The following is a 25,004-nucleotide window of genomic DNA, read 5'->3' as shown; positions in this document are numbered from 1 at the left end:
CTTGGGTAAATAAATCTTTGCTCTCCCCAAGTCTCAGTTACCTCATATTTACAACGAGAAGAGCTGTGTCTAAAATCAGCAAACACGTGGACAGGACCCAGAAGCAAGCGCATGCTAAGCTGCAGTCGTGTTTGGGGCGATGGAGGAAGGACACGTACAGCAGTTTCATTTCTGCAAAACTCAAAAACACACTATGCTAACCAGGTAGCCAGCCCCAGATGAAAACCCTTAATCTAATATTAGAAAACGCCAGGCCAGGCGTGGTGGCTCCTGCCTGTACTCCAAGCACTTTGGAGGCCAAGGCGAGCTGATCACCTGAGGTCAGGAGTTCACGACCAGCCTGACCAACATGGTGAAACCCCGTCTTTAAAAAATAAATAAAAATTTAAAATTAAAAAAAAAAATAGAAAACACCAGAGAGTCCCACTGGAGAAACATTCTACAAAATACATTGGTCTGAAATCTTCATGAGTGTCAGAGTCACAAAAAACATGCAAAGGACTTGCTTGGTGGCTCACGCCTGTAATCCCAGCACTTTGGGAGGCTGAGGCAGGAGGATCACTTGAGGTTAGGAGTTCAGGACCAGCCTGATCAACATGGTGAAACCCTGTCTCTACTACAACTACAAAAATTAGCCAGACGTGGTGGCACATGCCTGTAATCCCAGCTTCTCAGGAGGCTGAGGCAGGAGAATCACTTGAACTCAGGAGGTGGAGGTTACAGTGAGCTGGGATCACACCACTGCACTCTAGCCTGGGGAACAGAACAGGATTCTGTCTCAAAAACAAACAAACCAGCAAAAACAAGCAAAGGCTGAGAACTGCTCCCAATTAAAGGACAGCAAAGAGCGGAACAGCTGGCTGCCCTGACGATCCCGGACTGGGTCTTTTTACTCCAAAGCATCATAGCAGATGGTAGCAAAAAGCCGAACGGAGTCTGAGGGTAATTGGTGGTAATATTTCAAAGCTGACGTCCTGGTTTGATGGCTGTGTTTTGGTTATATAGAAACCAGTCCTTGCTTCTAGAACATGCAGACTGAAGGGATGATGGGACGTCAGGTCAGCAGCTGACCCGCCAATGGCTCAGGAAAAGTTTCTGAAAAGTTCTTTGTACTGTACTTGTAATTGTTGGTATTTTTTTACAATTTAAAAAACAATCAATATCTGGAGGGGAAAAAAAAAGCGCAAGCTCTGGAGGGCGACTCCCAGGCTGGATCCTAGGTAGGTCATTAGGCTTTCTCTGCCTCTGTGTCCTCATCTTAAGTTGGAGAGTTAGAATATGGATAGGCTTATTATGAAGAAAAAGTAACCTGGTATCTGTAAAGCGCTGAGAACAGCGATCAGCCCCTAGCTTTCGTGAGCTGTTACTAAGTCTCGATGGTTGGAAAGTGCTCTCACCATAGGACCTTTGCACCTGCTGTTCCCCAACCCACGCTGGTGCCTGGATAGTTTCTATTCACCCTTCAGTTCTCACTTAGCTTCTGCAAAGGCTGCCTCGACCTGCCACCCGTCCTTCATGCCTCCTGCCTCGGATGGCATTAGGAACCCCTCTGTTAAGCTCTCACAGCATCCTACAATATCTCATCACCTATATTAACATGTAATTGTCTGGAAACTTATCCATCTTTTCTATTAGACAATAACTCCAGGGCTGGACGGCTGTCTTATTCACTGTCATATCCCAGGGCCTAAGACAGTTAATGGATGAATGAAGGCCTGGATATCCACCTCCCCTGTCACAGAGAATAGAATAAAGTACCCTCCTTTAAGTTGAGGGTGTGATTCCAGGGCCCTGCTCTCGAGGGCTCCATTCACAGTGTCATCCATGTAAAAGATACTCCCGGAGTCAGACAGTGCACAGCCCGAGTCGCCTGACATGGCAGCCCTGAGCCTAAATGCAGTTGCCTCAGCAGACAGTCAGTCCTGTTACCCACACAGCAAGAGGAGGAAAGGATTGTTTTATAGTTAGTGGCTCTAAAACAAAAATGGTTATTTTTGACAAATATTTCACCCCTGCAAACTTGAGGTATCATTCATTTATGAGTTCATTCATTTAACAAATATCTGTCAATCACCTCCACTTCCCTGAGTGCTGGTTTCTATCAAAACATTTCTTATTTGGTGGCTCAAGGAGACATTTAGCCACCGCTTCCCAGGAAGATCCATTGCGCCAAAGCTGGTGTTCAGGAGCCTATTCTTGGACCTTAGTCGTGTGGCCCCTCTGCGCTCCTCCTGGAAAATGCTCCCAGGCCCCAGGCACCTCAGTTGAGCTGCACAGAAGAAACTGCTTACATCCTGGAACACCAGAACTGCTTTTCTGGGAGAAGACCCTGGCCCTGGGCAGATCTCCCCCTGGGCAGGCAGGCGGGATACAGAGGATTCTGGCCCCATTTCCTAATTTTCATAGAGGAATGTATCTCAGTGTCACTGCGTGTGGTGGCTCACGCCCATAATCCCAGCACTTTGGGAGGCGGAGGTGGATGGATTACCTGAGGGCAGGAGTTCGAGACCAGCCTGACCAACATGGTGAAACCCTGTCTCTAAAAATAAAAAAAGGAATGTTTATTAGTATCATCAACAATGTATCTTACACTTTTTCTTTTTCTTTTTTTCTTCTGGCTTTATTTTTTGATTTTTTGAGCATGTTGGTTGTGTAGGAGTAGCTGTCTCAAATTAAAATCATCTGAACAATATCAAGAGGCAGATACACTGATTACTTTTCCTTTTTGTTGTTATGTATGTGTGTGTTTCTTTTTTTTGAGATGGAGTCTCACTCTTGTCTGTATTCTTGTTGGAGTGTAATGGTGTGATCTCAGTTCACTGCAATCTCCACCTCCCGAGTTCAAGTGATTCTCCTGCCTTAGCATCCCTAGTAGCTGGGATTACAGGCATCCGCCACCATGCCCAGCTAATTCTTGTATTTTTTAGTAGAGATGGGGTTTCACCATGTTGGCCAGGGTGGTCTCGAATTCCTGACCTCAGGTGATCTGCCCGCCTTGTCCTTCCAAAGTGCTGGGACTACAGGCATGGGCCAGCATGCCCTGCCCCCTGATCACTTTACAAACGTAGATTGTTCAAGGCAATTGATTATGTTTCTAAGACTTTCCAGCAAGAAGATGGCAGAGTCATAAAACAGATACCCCCAAAATGTTGTTTAGTAAATAATAGCATTTCAATGTAGATATTGATATGTGAAGTTAACAGATCTAGGATGAGAAAAATGTAGTGATCACTGTGAGGATAATCAGTATCTCTGTTAGAAGGCACTTGCTGCTCTTGTAGATCATCTTCCAGAAATCTTGGAACTTAGATCTCCTGGTAGAGAAAACAGTGTTCAAGGAAATGAAGTGGGCCGGGTGCGGTGGCTCATGCCCGTCATCCCAACACCTTGGAGGCCAAGGTGGGCAGATCACAAGGTCAGGAGTTCGAGACAAGCCTGGCCATCATGGTGAAACCCCGTCTCTACTAAAAATACAAAAAGCACTTGGGCGTGGTGTCAGGCACCTGTAATCAACCCCAGCTACTCGGGAGGCTGAAGCAGCAGAATCGCTTGAACCCGGGAGGCGGAGGCTGCAGTAAGCCCAGATCAAGTCATCACACTCCAGTCTCGGTGACAGAGCGAGACTCTGACTACAAGAAAAAAGAAAAAAAGAAAATGAAGTGAATGCTGATGAGCCAAAAACTTCCTGAACTTTCTAAGTATTATTCTAACTCTACAAGATAGCCAGGAGAAATCAATGAAAGAATGCATGAAAAACATTTAAAACGGCTCTGGCCACGTAGGCGCTCTGTAAATAGATGTCTGTTGGGGTCTGAATTTCCTCCACAATTCTTGCATCAGTATGGTTCTTAGGTATTGTCCTCGGAATGTATATCCATATTCCCAGTTCCGTTGATGTTACTCGGGCTTTACATGTGAAGATCTGCCCAAGTCACCTTGCAGGGCGCATACATTCCAGGTCTCTGCTTGAGACGTGACCCTCACCCCATCTCCAACAGAGCCCTGCTAAGGCAGCCTGAAGGCTGTACAGATCATGTAGCCTTTTGATGATCTGCCTTTTGTCCCTGGCCTGCACCAGGCCCTCCTAGGGCTGTGTGCTTGCACTTTATCATTTTGTCCTTTCCCTTTGCCCTTCAAATGTGGCAGAAACATCTCCACTGAGCTGTATTTCGATAGCATACGCCTGGTTTATGTTAAGAAATGCCGCCGAGGCGGGTGGATCACGAGGTCGAGAGATCGAGACCATCCTGGTCAACATGGTGAAACCCCGTCTCTACTAAAAATACAAAAAATTATCTGGGCATGGTGGCGTGTACCTGTAATCCCAGCTACTCGGGAGGCTGAGGCCAGGAGAATTGCCTGAACCCAGGAGGCGGAGGTTGCGGTGAGCCGAGATCGCGCCATTGCACTCCCGCCTGGGTAACAAGAGTGAAACTCCGTCTCAAAAAAAAAAAAAAAAAAAAAGAAATGCCATTAAAAAAAAAAAACCCCTGCCATTCAAAATTCCCCGTGACATGGACTAGAGCAGTGCCACTGAGCATGTCATTCTTCACGCAGTACAAGAACCCAGGGGAGAGATGACTGGTTTCACGCCTAAACAACGTATTGGGATTTCCTTTGCATAGAGGGAATGGGGAGGGGTTTCAGGCTGAAGAGACAGAAGAGAGCGAGTGATGTGGCTGTCAGCACCCTGGTGGTTCCTAAGTGCAGCCAAGCCCTGAAAGGAAGCGTGAAACCTCCGATTCCCTTTCTGTCTCTGACGTGGGTAATTGGCGCTGTTGGCCCCTGTAGCCTGACACTGCCAGTCATGCTATTGTAAAACCTCCAAATTAAGACCTTGACTCTGCAGCGTAGAATAATAGCATGCTCTATTTTGGCCAAGTTTAATTACTATGCCAGGACTCAGGTCTTCCCAGGTTGCAAATTCACATGTCTGCCGAGAGAAGGCTGCTGTGCCTTGGACTGGGGAGAGAGCTAAGAATCTGCCAGTAGCATCAATGGGATGGCTGGATCCAAGTTCAAGGCAGAACATCAAATGACAGGTGGTTGGCTTTACAGAGGGAGGCTGTGATATGGAGAGGAGACCTCAGGAGGTGCCAGGACAATGCACATTTGGAAAGCCCTGGACATCGAGGTAACTCATGACCAGGGAGGCTACAGGCAGAATGGTCCTGGTGTCTGCCTATCTTGGAGTTGTTGCTCTGGTGAGTGCCACACTCACAAAATGAGATGGTGGCACTGGTTGTCTTCACATCTTTCCTAGCAAAAAGCTGAAGGAGAACATGCTAGCCCACCTCTAAGATGGCCCACTGATTATTTAAAGTCAGTAACAGCCAGCTGCATGCTGGACACCGCTGAGTCTGAGGCCTACATCTGTCAGTGCCTAGAGATACTGGATGCTCAGTAGCCACGCATTGAATAAATAAATCACTGAGCGGTTGGCAGTGAATGTACGTTAGTCAGCTGTTCCCCCTTCCATGTTTTTTTCTGAAGCATGTGGCGAAGTCAACCATATGTTAGTGAAAAAGACACCAAACTGACAGACAAGGCAAGTCTGGCTTGGAGGGTTTCCGATCAAACTCTCAGACAGGGGTTGGGGAACAGGCAGTGGTAAGGGGACCTCCTGGAAGGGACCTGAAGTCACAGCAACTGTTCAGGCCTGAGGAGCTTCCTCACTCCCACCCAGCCCACGTGCACCTGGAATGGGGCATGCCCGGACCAAGAGGGGGCCTTGCCCCTTGGTGGTCTTCTCTGTCGAATCAGAACACTGGAGTCTTGCCTGCCTGAAGGCAGGGGCTAGACCAAAGGCTCCCCTCTGCCCCAGATCCTGGTCTCCTAGGACAGTGAGACTGATAGAGATTCATAAGCACCCATCCCACCTTCCAGGGGCAAAGGGTGGCTGGGATTTGGGGGTGGGGGACCCCACTGACACACTGAGCACCTATCAGCCTATCACTGATACCTTGATCTACATATCCTTTAGAAATAAGTTCTTTTCCCACGAAGCGGCCCATTTAAAAAATATACACATCCTCATAGCAACAACACCGCATGCTGTATTCACAAATCAGTTAGAGAAACATGAACGTCCCTGAATTTAAAACCAGCAAAACTCATGAAGAGATCACTCACAAAGGAAGAATATAGAAAAACACGATGAAGCAAAAAATCAATTCCGCTAGTAAAGAAAGAAATGTAAACTAAAACGACATCATTTTTCATCCATCAAACTGGTACTTTAAAAAATATTTTGGCCGGGCACGGTGGCTCGCGCCTGTAATCCCAGCACTTTGGGAGGCCGAGGCGGGTGGATCATGAAGTCAACAGATCTAGACCATCCTGGCCAACATGGTGAAACCCCGTCTCTACTAAAAAATACAAAAATTAGTTGGGCATGGTGGCACGTGCCTGTAGTCCCAGCTACACGGGAGGCTGAGGCAGGAGAACTGCTTGAACCTGGGAGGTGGAGGTTGCAGTGAGTGAGATCATGCCACTGCACTCCAGCCTGGCGCCTGGCAACAGAGCCAGACTCTGTGTCAACTAAAAAAAAAAAGCATATATATACATACATATGTGTGTGTATATATATATGTGTGTGTGTGTGTGTATATATATATATGTATATATATATCTAATACTGAGTACTAGAAAGAGTGCAGAGAAAAACACTGGTTGAGTATAAACCAGTATAATCTTTTGTAATTCCTTAACATATGTGAAAAGCAATAAAAATATTCTTAATCTTTGGTCCAGAGTCTGTCCTGAGGAGATACTCAGAAATATGTCTATTAACATCACTGAGCTCTTTGCAGTTCATTGAGGCAGATGACGAACGCTTACAGAGCCTCTACTATGATCCGGGCTCTATTCTAGGTACCGGGGATTTAGCTGTGAACAAAAGGGACCAAAAGCTCCGCCTCCCTGGGGCTCACATTCAGGCAGGCCCTGGTCCACAGAGCTCCCAAGCTGGGCAGTGACTGGCAAAGGTCTCTTCCTTCCCTTGGCCTCTGGGACATTCCAACGTCAACATTTCATGCCGAGCATCCGACTACACTTAAACCTGATTTCGTTTCTGTTGTTTTGTTGTTTTTGTTCTTTTGTTGTTGCTCCTGTTTTTGTCTGTTTGTTTGTTTGAGATGGAGTCTTGTTCTGATGCCCAGGCTGGAGTGCAATGGCAGGATCTCAGCTCACTGCAACCTTCTGCCTCCTGGGTTCAAGCGATCCTACTGCCTCAACCTCCTGAGTAGCTGGGACTACAGGTGCGTACCACCATGCCCTAAAAAATATAAAATTTTTGTATTTTTAGTAGAGACCATGACCTGACCATGTTGGCCAGGATGGTCTCGATTTCTTGACCCCGTGATCTGCCTGCCCTGGCCTCCCAAAGGGCTGAGACTACAGGTGGGAGCCACCCTGCCTGGCCTCACTTTTCTTTTTTCTTTTAAAAATTTTTTTATTTCCGTAGGCTAGTGGGGAGCAGGTGGTGCTTAGTTACATGAGTGAGTTCTTTAGTGGTGATTTGTGAGGTTTTGGTGCACCTATCACCTGAGCACCCACTGCAGGTGCACCCAGTGTGTAGTCTGTCATTCCTCACCCCTTCCCATCCTTCCCCTTAAGTCCCCCAAATCCACTGTGTCATCCTTATGCCTTTGCTTCCTCATAGCTTAGCTCCCTCTTATGAGTGAGAACACACGATGTCTGGTTTTCCATTCCTGAGTTACTTCACTTAGAATAATAGTCTCCAATCTTGGCTGAAGCAGGAGAATTGCTTGAACTGGCACCTGGGAGGTGGAGGTTGCAGTGAGCGGAGATCACACCACTGCACTCCAGCCTGGGCTACAGAGCGAGACTCCTTCTCAAAAAAAAAAAAAAAGAAGACGAAGAATAGTGTCTAATCTCATCCAGATTGCTGCCAATGCCATTAGTTCGTTCCTTTTTATGGCTGAGTAGTATTAACTCTCTCTATATATGTACCTATATCGCAGTTTCTTTATCCACTAGCCGACTGATGGGCATTGGAGTTGTTTCCACATTTCTGCACTTGTGAACTGTGCTGCTATAAACATGCGTGTGCAAGCATCTTTTTGTACATGTTGCTTTTTTAACAGTGAGTTACACCAGGTCCTCAACATCAGTATGTGTGAGACATTGCTCTATTCTACAAATGCACACAGAACAATTTCAGAATGACTCCACCTGTGCCATAACTAACAGTAAATCTGCTGTCTTGGTCACTAGGGCTTCTGGAATAAATCTGGGTGGCCTTTAAACAACAGAAATTTACCCTCTTGCAGTTCTGGAGACCAGAAGTGCCAAATCGAGACTTGATCAGGGCCACACTCCCTCTGAGAGCTGGGGAGAGAAGCTGCTCTTTGCCCCTCTCCAGCTTCTGGCAGCAGCTGGCACCCGCAGCACTCCTTGGCTGGCAGATGCCTCACCCCAAGCTCTGCCAATGTCTTCACACAGCATTCTCTTTTCTCTGTGTGTGTGTGTCTGTGCGTCCACATTTCCCTCCTCTTACACAGACACCAGCCATTGGATTCTGGCCCACGCGAATGCAGTATGACATCTTAACTCGATGACTTCAATAAACACCCTCTTTCCAAATCAAGTCACAAGCATGGGTCGCAGGGCTTAGGACTTGAGCATATATTTTTAGGGAACACAACCCACAATACCAACTAAACAAAGTGTAACACTTCTTTCTTTTTTTTAATCCTAGAATAGACCCCAGTGAAGGTATAAAGATAGAGTACTATGTTGAAAAATTACTTGAACTAAACTTTTTTTCCTGTGGGACTATCAATATCATTATCACTTAGGTTCATTTGGTTTGGTTTATTTTCAGTTCTAGAGGGTTTTTTTTCCCATACTTTAGATTTATTTTATTATTTGAGCATGTAAAACATGTGCATGGCTTATAAATCAAAACTATACGCCAGGCGTGGTGGCTCACGCCTGTAATCCTAGCACTTTCTGAGGCCGAGATGGGCAGATGGCTTGAGGTGCGGAGTTCGGGACTAGCCTGGCCAACATGGTAAAACTCCATCTCTACTAAAAGCACAAAAATTAGCTGGGCATGGTGGCGCATGGCTGTAATCCAGCTACTGGGGAGGCTGAAGCAGGAGAATTGCTTGAACCAGGGAGGAGGAGGTTGCAGTGAGCCAAGATTACGCCACTGCACTCCAGCCTGGGCGACAGAGCATGTATATATATATACTCCAAAAAGTCTTGTCCTCTAGCCCCGCTCTGGAAGTAACCATTTTTCTTAATGTCTCTTTTTTTGTCTCCTTATTTCTTTTTGGAAAACAGGAAGTGTGCATGTATTGTTTCGCTTCCCCTTCTGTCATCAGTTCACAAAGGCAGAACACAGCAGATCCTCATCCCCAGCTTCTCTCACTGAAGATGGGAAATCACTTCATTTCACTCCCAAGACACCTTCTTCATTCCTATGTCTGCAGTGCCGTAGCACTCCTTCGGGTGCCTATACCATGGTTTATTCAACCAATCTCCTCAGCATGGTAGTTACGCTGTTTCCAATATGTTGCTTTCAAAAATAATGAATAATCTTGTGCTTATCTTTTCTTATTTCCGAGCGTGTGTCTACGGGCTAATTCTTAGACGTAGCATAACTGGGTGGAAGGGTAAATGCATTTGTAGTTCTTTCTTTCTTCTTTCTTTCTTTCTTTCTTTCTTTCTTTCTTTCTTTCTTTCTTTCTTCTTTCTTCCTTTCTTTCTTTCTTTGTTTCTTTCCTTCTTTCTTTCTTTCTTTCTTTCCTTTTTCTTTCTTTTCTTTTTATTTTTTTCCCAGATGGAGTTTTTCTTTGTCACCCAGGCTGGAGGGCAATGGCGCAATCTCAGCTCACTGCAACCTCTGCTTCCTGGGTTCAAGCAATTCTTTTGCCTCAGCCACCCGAGTAGCTGGGATTACAGGCGTGCAACCATCACATGTAACTCATTTTTGAGTTTTTAGTAGAGACAGGGTTTCACCATGTTGGCCAGGCTGGTCTCGAACTCCTGACCTCAGGTGATCTGCCCTGCCTCAGCCTCCCAAAGTGCTGGGATTACAGACATGAGCCCCTGTGCCCAGCCTTCACTCGTAGTTCTGTTACTTAGTGTCAAATTCGCTTCCCTCTGAGGTTAGCTTTGTTCTCCAATCAGGAATGTGTTTCCGTGACTGTTTCCTCTGATTTTTAGTTTGGTCATCACAAGAGATTTCAAGCTAGAAAATGTAGCGCACTCCACCTTCAAGACAACCACGCAGTTGGTGGAGACTCCCAGTACAGGAAGTACGGAAACTGAGGCCCTGGGTTTCAGGAAGGGACAGGATGTCTCAGGAGTTTTCAATGAACAGAAATTTGTTTTCTGTTCTCCTCTGTCATCGCTCTGACTCACGCCTGTGGAGAAGGCTCTCTTTTCTCCTGGTAAGAATCTATCACTTAACAGAAAACTCAGCTGGTGACAGGTTAGAGACTCTTTTTTTAAGAACAAATGCCAATTTCAAATAGAAACTTGTATTTCTGGCAAGTCGTTTCTCCGAGACCCCCACAAAAAAAGGAAGGAAGGAGAGACCTATTAAGAGCTATCTATCTTTTTAGCCAAAGCTAAACAGAGAAGCAGGCCTAGACCACCCGCTGACTCTCTGACAAATAAAAGCTACTCCAAGGGCTGAGCAACATTTTAGAAACAGCAGTAATTTAACATGCAATCTTCACTGCATGGAAAAAATGAGACATTTTAAATGGCTTTAAAATTAGAAAAAGCAGCCACAACTGGTCAGTTCGGGGGAGGAATGAACAGTAAGTGAAAAAAACAAAAAAAGGAAATTTCACTTCTCTGCTGCAAACTGATTTCCCCCCTGGAAAATAATGGTACTACTTGAGCTCAAGGTACACGCATCTTCTAAGAGAATAGAAAGGAGAGAAGAATTTTTTTTTTTTTTTTGAGACAGAGTCTTGCTCTGTCGCCCAGGCTGGAGTGCAGTGGTGAGACCTCAGCCCACTGCAAGCTTCGCCTCCCAGGTTCACGCAATTCTCCTGCCTCAGCCTCCCTAGTAGCTGGGACTACAGGGGAGTGCCACCACCCCCGGCTAATTTTGGTATTTTTAGTAGAGATGTGGTTTCACCATGTTGGCCAGGCTGGTCTCAAACTCCTGACCTCGTGATATGCCACCGCGGCCTCCCAAAGTGCTGGAATTACAGGCATGAGTTACCATGCCCAGCTGGAGAGAAGATTTACATTAATAAGCGAAAGGAAAAGGGTCTGGAAGATGTCCTGTGACTGTGATTTACCGAGAGAAACCCGACAATCCCCGAAGAATGTTGATGTGCTTTCAAGCTTCCCCCAGATCTACTGAATTAGCAAGTACATAGAAAGCCTCAAAAGTATACTAGGTGCTGTGCCCCTCACAGCGACAAGGGGGACGGACTCACTCAGGCCATGTCCTGTCTCCTTGCCTGGTCCAATAGGACAGAGTTAGCTTCCCAGTAAACTCATCAGTGTTTCTGATAGCCCAGGTGAAGCCCTTCAGGAGACCTAAGAGTGAGCAAACACAACCAGCCACATGACGGGATGGGGGGCTTCCTGGAGGAGGTGGCATTGAGCCAGTAAAGGTGGGATGGAGCCATGCAGGAGGGCAGCATGGGGCTTGTGGTGTTAGGGAAACCTGCCTTTGAATAAAGTTGGTGATTTATTTGATGACTCATCTGATGGGACCATGACTTCTGTTGAAAAGGAAGGAACGTTCTATATACGTGAATTTATGGAAGGAAAGGGGGAATTTCTGGAAATTGGCCTATTTTTATAACCAGGCAGATTAGAATATCAGGTAAGTGCTTTAATTTTGAGAATGCCAGGAAGTAATTTACTGTAAAATTGGAATTTGTGATTCTTTGGAAACTGAAGAGCTCTTTCAGAGGTGGACGTATGCAGGGAGTTCAGGTTTCTCCTCAAGTGAATCTGGAGACTACAAAGCAGCCGTCATTTTCAAGCGTACCGGGCTCCCTATGGCTGTGTGCGTGCTTTAAACCCATGCTCTAAATTTATGCGCATTAAGGGATTGATGTTGTTTCTTAAAGTAACTTTTCCCCCCTTATTACATAAGTGACACATTTATGGTAGAAAAAATTTTAAACACGTATGAGTAAAAGTGAAACCGCCTTTGCAAAATTATGACTGAGACAGAGAAAGAGATCTAACTTCACTGACTCCATCTTCCTTCTAACCTCCAAGCTGTGCTTGTTCATTCCTGGGCGTAGGCTGAACTAACTTTGGGAGAAACTTAGTTGATAGTTTATAGCTTAAAACGAAGACAGTAACAGCGCTTTCCCAAAGAAGACCCCCTCCTTGCCTGGAAACTAGATTGCCTTTGTAGGACTCACATTAGCCACAGATTAGAAATGATGGTTTAGGAGTCATGCAGCTGGAGGCCACAAGATTCTGACCCTCCCTAAACCACTCCTAGGATCACTGCTTGAGATATTTCCCTGCATTTGATGGATCAGCTGGCCCCACCCAGATCAATAAACTGGCCCATCTGATCTTGTGACCCCCACCCAGGAAATGACTAAGCAAAAGAAGACAGATCCGACTCCCTGTGATTTCATCTCTGACCAAGCAGCACTCCTGGCTCGTTGGCTTCCCCCAACCTACCCAAGTTATGCTTAAAATCTCGGCTCCCTGAATACTCCAGGAAACTGATTTTAGTAATAATAAAACTCTGGTCTCCTGCACAGCCGGCTCTGTGTGGATTCCTCTTTTTCTGTTGCAGTTCTCCTGTCTCGATCAATCTGCTCTGTCTAGGCCTTTGGGTGCTTACAAACGGAGGAAAAATTCCCTCAGAATCCAGCCAACCATCAACAAGTACTGTGGAATATTTTTGGTGATCATTCCTCTAGTCCTTTAAAAAGTATATATGCATGCTTAAAATTCCACATATAAAAGTCTACTTATAAACAAAGCAAGAGCATACTACCATCCAGTTTTGCAATCTGTTTTTTTATTTAAAATACTATGGATGTCTTCCCAGATTATTAAACGTTCTGCTAAAATAGTTTTTAATGGTATAGTATTCCATTTGAGAGATAGATGATCATTTAACTAGTCAATCCATTATTGGACATTAAATATTTCCCTGTTATAAATAACACTGTAAAAAATATCCTTGCTGTTCATTTTTTTTTTTTTTTTTTTGCACAGACTCTCAATAGTTCACTAGGATATATTCCTAGAAGTAGAATCTCTTTGCCAATCTCTTTGCCAAAGAGTAAGAGTATTAGAGTCCCACCCCCAGGGGCAAATGACAGCTTCCACGCCTTGGTGACTTCCACGCCTTGGTGGCCACTGACTGTTCATTTTCAAAGCTCTGATTTCTGTGTTTCTGGTACGCTTTTGAAATATAGTGTTTTCTTTATGGTGATATCATTTATTTTCTGCTAATTTGTACCATGCTATCACCAGTTTCCTTATGAGACACTGAAATAGAAATATCAATCACAGTGAAGAGCTATGGATTCTTGGGAAGCATTCTGTCAATATTACAAAGTCAAGGACCCAGAAACAAGCATCTTAGTGGCACATCACACCTGTGTCTCAAACATTTCTCCTAGAAGGACCCATCTCTACCCAAAACATTCTTCTCCTGAGACCCAAATTCTTTTTTTTTTTTTTTTTTTGATAGTGTCTCACTATATTGCCCAGGTTTGTCTCAAACTCCTGGGCTCGAGGATCCTTCCAAGTGATCCTTCATCTTGGCCTTCCAAAGTGCTGGGATTACAGGCATGAGTCACCACACCTGGCCTACAGCATTTATCCCTTAGGTGCCTCTTGTTTCAGGATGCTTCTACTGGTCAAAAGCCCAGAGTCAAACCCCCAGACCCTACGTATCCCAGGATCCTTGGTTAGGAATATTTCAAAGCACCCACATCTCAGGGCCTCCATCATTTTCCACACATTCATATAAACACACAAGCATTCTGGCATCTTATCCACGAGTTATTTGGGGCAGCCTGTTTTAGCAATACATTTCCATGAAGGCTATACAGCAGTCTGCATCTCATAACTGGTGACATGACTGCAATTTGTCCAAGACCTTTAAGGATACACGAACATCAAATCGCTTAGCAAATTCCAGTGTTTCACTAGCCAAGCAATATCCTCCAGGCTGCCTCTCGTGCCCGGAAACAGAGCAAAATTCTTGGCCATCTATTTTTGATTCAGAGAATGTATTCAGCATAGCAATCTCCAGTCTTGAGCAGTTAAGCCCTGAGATGATGGGGCTGCTTCCCGTGATCACTGAAACTCATCTAGTGCTACCCTCTCTCCTAAACAGACAAGGGTTTGTAGGGGTCTCCTGATCCCTCCGGCCTTCTCCCTTGTTAACCAACAGCATGACCCCACCAGAGCAAGACACCCCAAAAGAACAAAAACAAAACACTCCTCACTTCACCAAAACACCGAGTCCAGTTTTAATGGCTTTTTTGGACTCACAGAGACAGATCATCGTTAGCTACCTCCCCCAAGCTTCAGGCACCAATCCCAGAAGCCATTACCTGCTAGTTCCCAAAGAGGTCAATTGAAGAAATATCATTTACCCAAGATGCACAAGATGGGATACCAAGCAAATGCTGATGCTCCACTCAATAACTGCAGGAGAAGAAAGACTCACACCAAGGGCATGGCACCGCAGAGCCCACTGGCTTCCCTGTGCTGACTAATGTGCCAGCCCCTTCCCAATGCCTCACGGAAGCGCTGGCGCTGAGGATGCAGAGATCAATGGCCTCTTCGTAACTGCACCCAAAAAGCTCAGGTTCACTGGGAGGAGAAACCGTGCAGGCAAGTGAGAACACAGCAGTGCTGACAGAGGACAGGGCAGGGGCTGGGAGCTGTCAGGAGTGACTCAGCTTTCATCTGGGCAGCCCCAGACTGTACCATCCATTAACTCCATTGTGCAATGAATTACCTGCAAGGTGCTGAGTCACTGAGGATAACAGATGTGTGGGGTCAGACACGTGTGAGGAAAAGTAACAGGGAAGCTTCATTTAGGACAAATGGAGGGAGGGACAAAGAGACCAGAGGAAAGTGGTCACTGTGTTCTAAATCAGATTAGAGGCCAGGTGCTGTGTGGCTCATGCCTGTAATCCCAGCACTTTGGGAGGCCAAGGCAGGTGGATCACCTGGGGTCAGGAGTTCAAGACCAGCCTGGCCAACATAGTGAAACCCTATCTCTATTAAAAAATACATAGATTAGCCAGGCGTGGTTGCACATGCCCGTAATCCCAGCTATTGGGAGGCTGAGGCAGGAGAATCACTTGAACCTGGGAGGTGGAGGTTGCAGTGAGCCGAGATCGCACCACTGCACTCCAGCCTGGGCTACAAGGGTGAAACTCCATCTCAAAAATAAATGAGTAAATAAATCAGACTGGAGACCTGCAAAGTTAAGAGGACAGTTTACAAGACCACTCTCACTTTTGACATGAACGGCAGAGTTTGGGGGTGCCCAAATTCACCCTCGGTTCCAGTGAATTGCTAGAAGGACTCACAGAACTTACTGAAAGCTGTTATACTCACGATTACCATTTGTTACGGTGAACGGATACAGATTTAAATCAGCCAAGGGAAGCAATGCATGAAGTTCCATGCACGAAGCTTCCAATGGTCTTCTCACTGGAAGACACCCCCACAGCACTAACCTTCCCCACAGCAATATGTGACAACATGCATGGTGCATCATCAACCAGAGACGCCCACCTGCGCCTTGGTGTCCGCTGTTCTTACTGGGGCTTGGTCACAAAGATCTGGCTGGCTACCCAGGTGGCTGACCTTAGTCTCCAGCTCTTCTGGAGGCAAAACTGATCCCACATAACCCAGAGACTCCACCCTATCCAGTGTGGCCCAAGGCTCCTGGGTAAGGAAAGACCCTCTTTTCGGACACGATATTCTAACAGCTTAGAGAGCACCTCCCAAGAGACCTGTCTTTGGGTAAGGTGAATTCTTTACCACACAGGGACCGATTTTTGTATTTAGCATATTTCCACAACATGATACAATCCCACATTTACAAATTATCTTCTTGATGAAAAGTAAGGAAAAATCTCCACCTCCACCTCCCTGGTGAAATACTTCCAGCCACACAACAAAACAATTTATTTTTGGAAAATCTCCTTGTGGAGAAATCTTTTCATCCACAGAGTATGGGTTTCTGGGTATTTCAGTGCTGCAGCGAGAGGGGCGGTCCTTTCCCAAGCATCTATCCCATCCTTTTCCTCACATTCCCCCTAGATTTGGGGGTCCATTGAACTCGAGGCTGTGGCCTTCTGTTGATTGACTGCTGGTGCCGCTCCTGTGAATTCAATTTGTTGATTTTCAAAGCAAGTAGAAAAAGTGTTCTGAGAGTGACAAAAATAAGCTACTCTGTTTATGGATTTAAAAGATACAGTTAATTAAAAGCTACCACATTTCCTATAGATATTTGAGAAACGTCTTCTCACTACCAAATAGAAAACAAGAAAATTCAGTGCATTTTCCTACTAAATATAACAATACAAACGTTTTTGAACATTTGGTAGTCTGGTGACACACCATGTGACCCTGAAAATTGAATAAGTGAATAGCAATGTGCAGTCCCTTATTTCTTTTTTTTTTTTTATGCCTAATTCTTTTTTTTTTTTTTTAATTTTTTATTTGATTATAGGTTTTGGGGTACATGAGCAGAGCATGCAAGACAGTTGCGTAGGTACACACATGGCAGTGTGCTTTCTTTTCTTCTCCCCTTATTTCATACCATGTAGTGTTGACTCACTATCATGTATTTCCAGATCTGCCATTTGCCAGCTGTGTGCTCTTGGGCTTCTTTCTCTTTTTGAGATGGAGTTTTGCTCTGTCACCCAGGCTGGAGTGTGGTGTCGGGATCTCAGCTCACCGCAACTCCCACCTCCCGGGCTTGTGTAGTTCTCCTCTCTCAGCCTCCTGAGTAGCTGGAACTACAGCCACCACGCCTGGTGAATTTTTGTATTTTTAGTAGACATGGTTTCACCATGTTGGCCACTCCGGTCTTGATCTGCCCGCCTCAGCCTCCCAAAGTTCTGGGATTACAGGCGTGAGCCACAGCGCCCGGCAGGTCTTGAGTTTCTAATTTAATCCTATGGTCTTGTTCCTCTGGGAAAATGAAAGCATTGAACCAGATCGTATCTCAGCTTCCACCCTCCTCCTTCCACTTCCAGAGATTCTCTCTCAGGATCAAGAAAAATTTTATAAACATAAACAAGAACTTCTGAAGGCTGAAGTTACTATGTCTCTTTCTTTTTTTTCTTTTTGAGATGGAGTCTTGCTCTGTTGCCCAGACTAAAGTGCAGTGGTGTGATAGCTCACCGCAACCTCCACCTCCTGGGTTCAAGTGATTCTCCTGCCTCAGCCTTCCAAGTAGCTGGGATTACAGATGTGCGTCACCATGCCCGGCTAATTTTGTATTTTTAGTAGAGACGAGGTTTCACCATATTGGTCAGGCTGGTCTCGAACTCCCTCCTCAGGTGGTCCGGCTGCCTCGGCCTCCCAAAGTGCTGGGATTACAGCTGTGAACCGCCGCACCCGGCCTGAAGTTACCGTGTGAATAAGAATGCACTTTGCTTCCAATATTTCACTTTTATAACCCAAAGGAAAAAATAATCTTTAGATAAAATACAAAATAACTAAATATTTACTTTAAAAAATATACCATTAATTCATCCACAAATTCTTTCTTTCTCTTTTTGAGACAGAGTCTCACTGTGCTGCCCAGGCTGAAAAGCAGTAGTGTGAGCTCGATGTACCTCAACCTTCGCCTCCTGGGCTCAAGAGATCCTCTTTCCTTCGCCTCCAGAGTAGCTGGAATTACAGGCGCACGCTACCATACCTACCTAATTTTGTAGAGTCGAGGTTTCGCCATGTCACCCAGGCTGGTCTTAAACTCCTGGGCTCCAGCGACCCACCCAGCCTGGCCTCCCCAAGTGCTGGGATTACAGCGCGAGCCACCTCACCCGGCCCATTCTCAGATGTTTATAGAGCACCTACTATGTGCTAGTCAAGTATAGATATTTGAAATGTTTATCAATACTTTATTTTGTGAATGATTCAGAGCAAGATGTCAGTTCAAAGGAGATTTTAATAACAGCCTGTCTAATAAGCACTAAACGCAGTGGAAAATGGAGCACGTGGGATTTAGCTGAAGGTTACGTGCCTTAGAACTCAGTGACTTTCTAAACTGGTTTTATAATTATGAAGATATTTTTAGCTTATTTTTCTATTGGAAGACTTTATGCTTATCTTAATATATGTAATTTCACTTTAATATTTTTTTATTTTTTGTAAAAAAGAACGTTTCTCTTTGGTGCAGCAAAGTGTAAAAGGAATAGCTTCCATTTAGTGTTACATCAAATGCAGGGACAATGCAGCTGTGCAAACCAGGAGATCTTATGTTTGCCCACAAAGTGTTTTCCTTCGGCCCCTGATGAGAGATGAGTGAGACAGCAGGGTGCCCATCCTGAGGAGCCTGTGGCTTCCTGGAAGGATGCCCTTATAACAGAACATCAGGCAGTGCCAGGCAGCGACTGAAGGTGAGGCAGCAGCACAAGGGAACTGGTAGGGACACCCAATGTGCCTAGACCTGGAAGGGGGAGGGTGTCACTAGGAGAGCACCATCCTAGGGGAAGGAACAGCACTTGGAAAAGCCGAGAACCTGGAAAAGTATGGACAGGACAAAGCCCCAGAGAGCTGGGGAGGGCCGTGCTCCCTGCCAGGCTCACAAATGCATGGGCCAGCCGGTGAGGGACCTGTCACAGCACATGGGACTGGGCTTCCCCCTTGGAGAGATGAGATTCCAACCAAGATGTTTGAGCAGGGAAGGGACAAAATTAGACCCATTGCCAGAAAGGGGCAGAGAGGATGGCCTGGGAGGAAGAGGGACTTGCAATCGTTCGAATACCAGGGAAGGGGACTGCTTTGAACGACTTGTGGGACCCAGGGAGCTTGGTGAGCCACTGGCACAGTGGGTGACAGGAAGTACAGAAGCAGAGGCCAGCGCCCACTTTCTACTTGGCTCCTGGTTTGCTGCTGGGAGGGGAGGTGTGGGAAACAGTGGGTGCACTGTCGGGTATGCTGAGCTTTAATCATTTTGGGGCTGCTGTGGACTGAATGTTTATCTCTCCCATAAAATTCCTATGTTGAAATCCTACCCCACAAGGTGATGGTATTGGAAAGTAGGGCCTTTGAGAAGTGGAGTCTAGAAGAAAGAGTCTTCATGAATGAGCTTAGTGCCATTTATTTATCTATTTATTTTTGAGACGGAGTTTCACTCCTGTTGCCCAGGCTTGAGTGCAGTGCTTCAATCAGAGCTCACTGCAACCTCTGCTTCCTGGGTTCAAGCGATTCTACTGCTTCAGCCTCCCGAGTAGCTGGGACTACAGGCACCAACCACCATGCCCAGATAAATTTTTGTGTATTTTTAGAAGAGATGGGATTTTATCATGTTGGCCAGGCTGGTCTCGAACTCCTGACCTCAGGTGATCCACCCGCCTCAGCCTCCCAAAGTGCTGGGATTACAGGCGTGAGCCACTGCACCGGGCCCTTCATGCCCTTTAAAAGAGACCTCAGAGAGCTCCCAAGCCGTCTTTCCACCACATGAGGATACAGGGAGAAGTCAGCCGTCGTCAGTCAGGAAGCGAGCCCTTTGCAGAACCAGCCCATGCTGGCACCATGGTCTCAGACTTCCAGCCTCCAGACTGGGAGAAATGAATTTCTGTTGTTTATCGGCCCCCCAGACTACAGCACTTTGCCTGGACTAAGACAGAAATTGCCACTAAGAAAGGAAGGTGCTCCTAAAAATGTGGTTGTGGCTTTGGTAATGAGTAGAGGTTGGAAGAGTTTTGAGGCACGTGCTAGAAAAAAGCCTAGATCGCCATGGATGGAATGTAAAGGGTGATTCTGGAGGGAGCTCATACGGAAGAGACAAGAGCTGTAGAGAACACTCGCATTTGTGTAGCCAGCACTAAGTCATCACGAACAGAATGTCGGAAGAAGTATGGATTTTGCCAGACCAGTTACCATTCTAATGCAGCCTCAGAAAGCAATGAGGCGCGTGCCATTGGACGCTGGAGGAGAGGCCATCCTCATTATAAAGTGGCAAAGAACTGGGCTGGACTGTGCTTTGTGGAAGGCAGAAATTGGATATTTAGCTGAGTGGATTTTGGGCAGTGTTGAAGGAGAGGCAGCCAGCTGATTTCTGAATAGCCTTTTGAGTCATTCTTCCCTCGTCTGGAAGAACTGCATGTGTTTTCAGCCAAATGGTTCTATGGTCCAGTCCTGTAGGGTCTAAGAAGTCCAACAATCTTCCTTCCTTCACTTTGTCCCATTTTCTCAGTTTCCTCAGGCCCAGCTGCCACTGTTTCTGCTGGTAGAATCTCGTCTCTATTCTTGGCTTTTGTTGAGACGGTGAAGTCTGTGGTTCACACCCACACGCCCCTCCTTATCAAATGGCTTGTCCATCACACCCTTAGCGTTCTCTTCTGAATATGTTTTCTCATAGTTTGTGATACGGAAAGGCTGAGGATTTTTTCAAATACTTGAGTTCTGCTCACTCTTTGCTTAACAGTTCCATCTTCAAATGATTTCTCTCTTCTCAAGTTTTCCTATGTTTGTCAGGAAGAACCAAGACACTCCTTCGACACTTTGCCTAGAAATCCACTCAACTACATATCCAGTTTCTACCTTCCACAAAATACAATAGCTCCACACCTCTGACAGGGAAGCATAGTACTAGCCACCAAATAGTGGAGGCACAGAGTGGACAGTGCCCCACTCAGCTGTGGAGGCACAGTGCCACACCAGTGGGCACCGAAAGCAGGCCTCTCCAGTGGGTCCAAAAGGCAGCATCAAGGCAGAGAGGATTATGCTCCAGCTTTGGAGAATCTTCCTCATGGAATTGCCTTGCTAGGCTTTAAACTTACTGGGGACCTGTCATTCTTTTCTGTTCTCTTCCTTCCTTCCTCATTCTCTCTTTTTCTATTTCTCCCTTTTGGAATGGGAATTTTTATCCTCTGTCTGTCTCACCATTGTATTTTGTAAACGCAGAATTTGGTTTCACAGGTGCACAGCTGGAAAGGAATTTTTGCCTCAGGATAAATCACACCTTGAGTGTCACCGCATCTGACTGAGATATTTAGATGAGACTTTGGACTTCAGACTTTAGAGTTGATGCTGGAACAAGTTAAAACTTTTGGGTTGTTAAGATGGAATGAATGTATTTTACATGCAAGAAGCACATGACTTTTGGGGGACCAGGGGTGGAATATTATGGACTGAATGTTTGTGTCTCCCCTCCCCCATTCCCATGTTGAAATTCTAACTCACAGGGTGATGGGTATTAGGTGGTGGTGCCTTCAAGAGGTGACCAGGTCATGAGGATGGATCCCTCATAAATGGGATTAGTACCCTATAAAAGAGACCCCAGAGAGCTCTCTCCCTCTCTTTTCATCATTTGGGGTTACCATTGAGAAGTCACCAGTAAGTGACTTCTTACCAGTAAGTGTGCCTTACCAGCACCAGACATGATGGCACTGTGAGCTCAGCCTTCCAGCCTCTGGAGCTGTGAGTAATGTGTCTGTTCACATTGGGTTCTGTTGACACCCTGTATTAGTCCACTCTCAGGCTGCTGATAAAGACATACCCGAAACCGGGTAATTTGTAAAGAAAAAGACATTTAATGAATTCACAGTTCCACGTGGTTGGGGAGGCCTCCTAATCATGGCAGAATGTGAAAGGCATATCTTACATGGTGGAAGCAGGCGAGAGAGAAAATGAGAACCAAGCGAAAGGGCTTTCACCTTATAAAACCATAAGATCGCGTGAGACTTATTCACCACCACGAGAACAGAATGGGAGAAACCACCCCCATGATTCAATTACCTCCCACCTGGCCCCTCCCACAACACTATAATTATGGGAGCTACAATTCAAGATTTGGGTGGGGACACAGTCAAACCACATCACACCCAGTCTATGGTATTTTGTTATAGCAGCCAGGACAGCCTAAGATGTGGGATGGCCAGATGGAGATGGCCAGTGAGCAGAACACACCCAGGGCAGGAGGTGGATGCCTGGGGATACCTGGGTCCATGTGAGTGAGTCAAGGCAGGGCGGTGCTTAGCTTGGGAAAAGACCAGATGGTTGTTTGGAATATTCTTCTCATACTCTCAGGCCGTAAGGGCATGAAGAGATCAGACCTGCCCGTTCTGGCCCCAAAGGGAGAACCAGGGCTAAGTGGCAGCTTTAGGGACTGGCTTGAGTCTACTTGAGCACCCTTTTCTAGAGTCAGAGCTGGGGAAGTCAGACCTTGTGGGCGGGTGGAGCCTGCGGGGTACTATGCTCCAGACTCCATCTCTGCCCCTGGGGTATCCTTGGGGGCCATAAATATGACCCGCCCGGGCTGCTAGCGCAGGCCGCGGTCACCCAAGGGACCACCCAGGTGAGCCAGCTGGCCCCCGGAAAAGGACACTGGGCAGCGTCCCAGGGGCCTGCCAGGTGGGCATCCTGCCAGATGTCCTCGCCACACCTGAGCAGACAGCATGATCCCTGAGCAGAGGGCCGCATGGCTCCGCCCGCGGCCACCTCCAGGCCTCGCTCTTCCAGCTGCCCTTTCTGCTCTTTCTGATCCGCGAGCGGACAGGCCCAGCTAACGCAAAGGGGGAGAGTCCAGGAGTCGCTGTCACCGGGCAGGGCAACCAGCGGAGGTTTCAGGCACTTGGTTTCTCCTCCTCTCGTGCCCCCAAACCCACCCCGGACCCGCTAGGGTCGTGCGTAGCTGAGGGCGGCTCGTCCCGCGATCAGACTCGCCGGGGAGAGACCTCCGCGCTGGCCTCCTCCCCACCGCGAGGCTCAGGGGTGGGCTTGCAGGGAGCCCTGAGACCCCCGTCTCTGCCTGGAGCAGAGACAAGACGGAGACCCTTTCCCTCTCCTTGGGGAGACACATTCCCCGAAGCCGGGCTCGGAGTTTCAGAGCCGGGTCGCAAAGCTCCGACCCTGCGGAAGACGGCAGAAGGTGCCCGGCGTGGGCAAGGCGGAGGTCTGCGGGGACTGGGGACTGAAGGTGGCCTCGCCCGCCCCTTCGAGGCATGCCCCGCGGAGCCAGCCGCGAGGAAGGGGCGGGCAGGCAAAGGCGCAGCTCCCGGGCCCCTCCGGCGCTGCCCCATTCCGGGTCGGGGCGCGGCGGCGCGGAGGAGGAAGGGGAGGGCCCGCGGGAGGTCCCGGCCCGCAGTCTGCGCCCGCCGGGCCCGGGTCGCGCCCAGCCCAGGCACCCCCGCCCCGCCGCCGCCCAGCCTCGCCCCCGCCGCGCGCGCCCCTCCCGCCTCCCCCGTTGCCGTGGCAACCCCGGGAGCCTCCAGGCGCGCGCTCGCCCGCGGGAGCGCTTGGCAGCGGTGGCGGCGGCGGCTGCAGCTCCGGTAGAGCGGCGCGCGCTGCTACCCCGCTCCGCAGCTCGCTCCTCGCCCCCGACCCACCCCGGGGCCCCGGCGTGGCCCCCGCCCCGGCCCCCGCGCCTGCCCCGCAGCCGGCCCCATGGAGCTGCTGGCCGCTGCCTTCAGCGCTGCCTGCGCCGTGGACCACGACAGCTCCACCTCGGAGAGCGACGCGCGCGACTCGGCAGCGGGACACCTGCCCGGCAGGTGAGGACGGGCTCCCGTCCCGGCACCGGCGCGCCGCCCCCGCGTGCCTACTTCCCAGCGTGCGCCCCGGGCCCCGGGCACCCCCCAGGGAAGCCTTTTCCACTCCCCCGCGGGCCCCCGCCGCCCCCACCCCCGGCCCCTGTCGAGCCCGCACCCCGCTGGGTGGGTGGTAAGCCCCGGCCCAGGCCCTTGGGACCCCGGTTCCTGCCCGGAGTCGCCTCCCGCACCCTCGCCCCTGGCGCCCTGAGCGTGCACGTCCCGCTCGGCTCCCCATTTCAGCGCCGGGTGGCCTGGGGACGCGAGGATCGGAGTCCGAAAGGGGCCGGGGGCCGAGTGATGGCGAGGGGCGCCGAGTGGCTTCCTGGCCGCGGGACCCGTCGGGCAGGCGGATGGCGCCGGAGAGTGGGCAGGGTGCGCCAAGTTTCCACCGCCTGCCCGGGAGCTCCAAAACCATGGAGGTTTGGGCTGGCTGGTGTGGGAATGAATCACCCTGTCGGGCTCTGGTGCGGTGACAAAAAGGGCCTGTGGGGCCCGCCCTGCCAGGAGGGGCGGCGGTGGCTGCGGCCGCTGCCCCTGGACGGTCCCGGGTAAAGTCTGGCTGGCCAGCAGCCGCCTGTCCGCACTCTCTGCGCGAGCCAGCCAAGGTGAATCCTTGCTTAAAAATAATCAGCTCCTGTCCTCCTCACTCCCTGGCAGCGAGTCGTCTTCCACCCCGGGAAATGGGGCCACGCCCGAGGAGTGGCCGGCCCTGGCCGACAGCCCCACCACGCTCACCGAGGCCCTGCGGATGATCCACCCCATTCCCGCCGACTCCTGGAGAAACCTCATTGAACAAATAGGTGGGTGTCCTCGCGGTAGCCAGGCTTTATTTGGGAAACGCGGGTCCCTGGAGGATTCTGGGGGTCCTTCTGCTCACGGGATGCTGTTGTGTTTCATAGGAAGGAATGTGTCTGACATGGGTAAGGAAAGCTTTTGACGTGTTTGGCTCTAAACGGTTCCGCAGGCAAAACTGCTGCATTTTAACAGCGCTGCACACGTGGGCTCTCGCACCCAATTCTGTCCTGCTCTCTGCGGAGAGGTCTGTTTGCCCAGCTCTGGTCTGTGGGAGGGCTCTCTGACCCCTTATCACTTCTGCCAGCAAGAAGGGATGAAGCCGCGCTGCTGGGCAGTGCAGGGGAAAGGTCTTCACTGGCCCCCATCAGGGAAGGGCCCAGGAAGCCAAAGCGGCTGCTGGGAGCAGAGAAGGGCTAGACGGGGGAGGTGTGTGAAGGGGGGTTCTGGGAAAAGCCCGGGGCCATTAACCAAGAGGAGGTGGCC

The 25,004-nt window shown here is 48.5% G+C and overlaps 2 protein-coding genes across 2 annotated transcripts in view; both read left to right on the top strand.

Annotated features, from left to right (window-relative positions):
• The window catches only part of LOC144576727 (ephexin-1-like), a 73,954-nt gene extending 64,392 nt beyond the window's left edge, over window positions 1-9,562 (top strand). The window contains exon 4 of the mRNA XM_078328849.1: window positions 9,313-9,562. Within this exon, the coding sequence (XP_078184975.1) occupies window positions 9,313-9,403 (91 nt within the window). The 3' untranslated portion in view covers window positions 9,404-9,562. The remainder of the gene's footprint in view (window positions 1-9,312) is intronic.
• A 13,868-nt stretch (window positions 9,563-23,430) lies between these two features.
• Window positions 23,431-25,004, top strand: part of LOC100403559 (ephexin-1) — a 48,780-nt gene continuing 47,206 nt past the window's right edge. The window contains exons 1-2 of the mRNA XM_002749908.7: window positions 23,431-23,687; window positions 24,384-24,526. Of these exons, the coding sequence (XP_002749954.1) occupies window positions 23,581-23,687; window positions 24,384-24,526 (250 nt within the window). The 5' untranslated portion in view covers window positions 23,431-23,580. The remainder of the gene's footprint in view (window positions 23,688-24,383; window positions 24,527-25,004) is intronic.

Source organism: Callithrix jacchus, chromosome 6, assembly GCF_049354715.1.
Source record: "Callithrix jacchus isolate 240 chromosome 6, calJac240_pri, whole genome shotgun sequence".
In the NCBI taxonomy this organism is placed as follows: Eukaryota; Metazoa; Chordata; class Mammalia; order Primates; family Cebidae; genus Callithrix; species Callithrix jacchus.
This window is presented reverse-complemented; position numbering and strand designations above follow the sequence as displayed.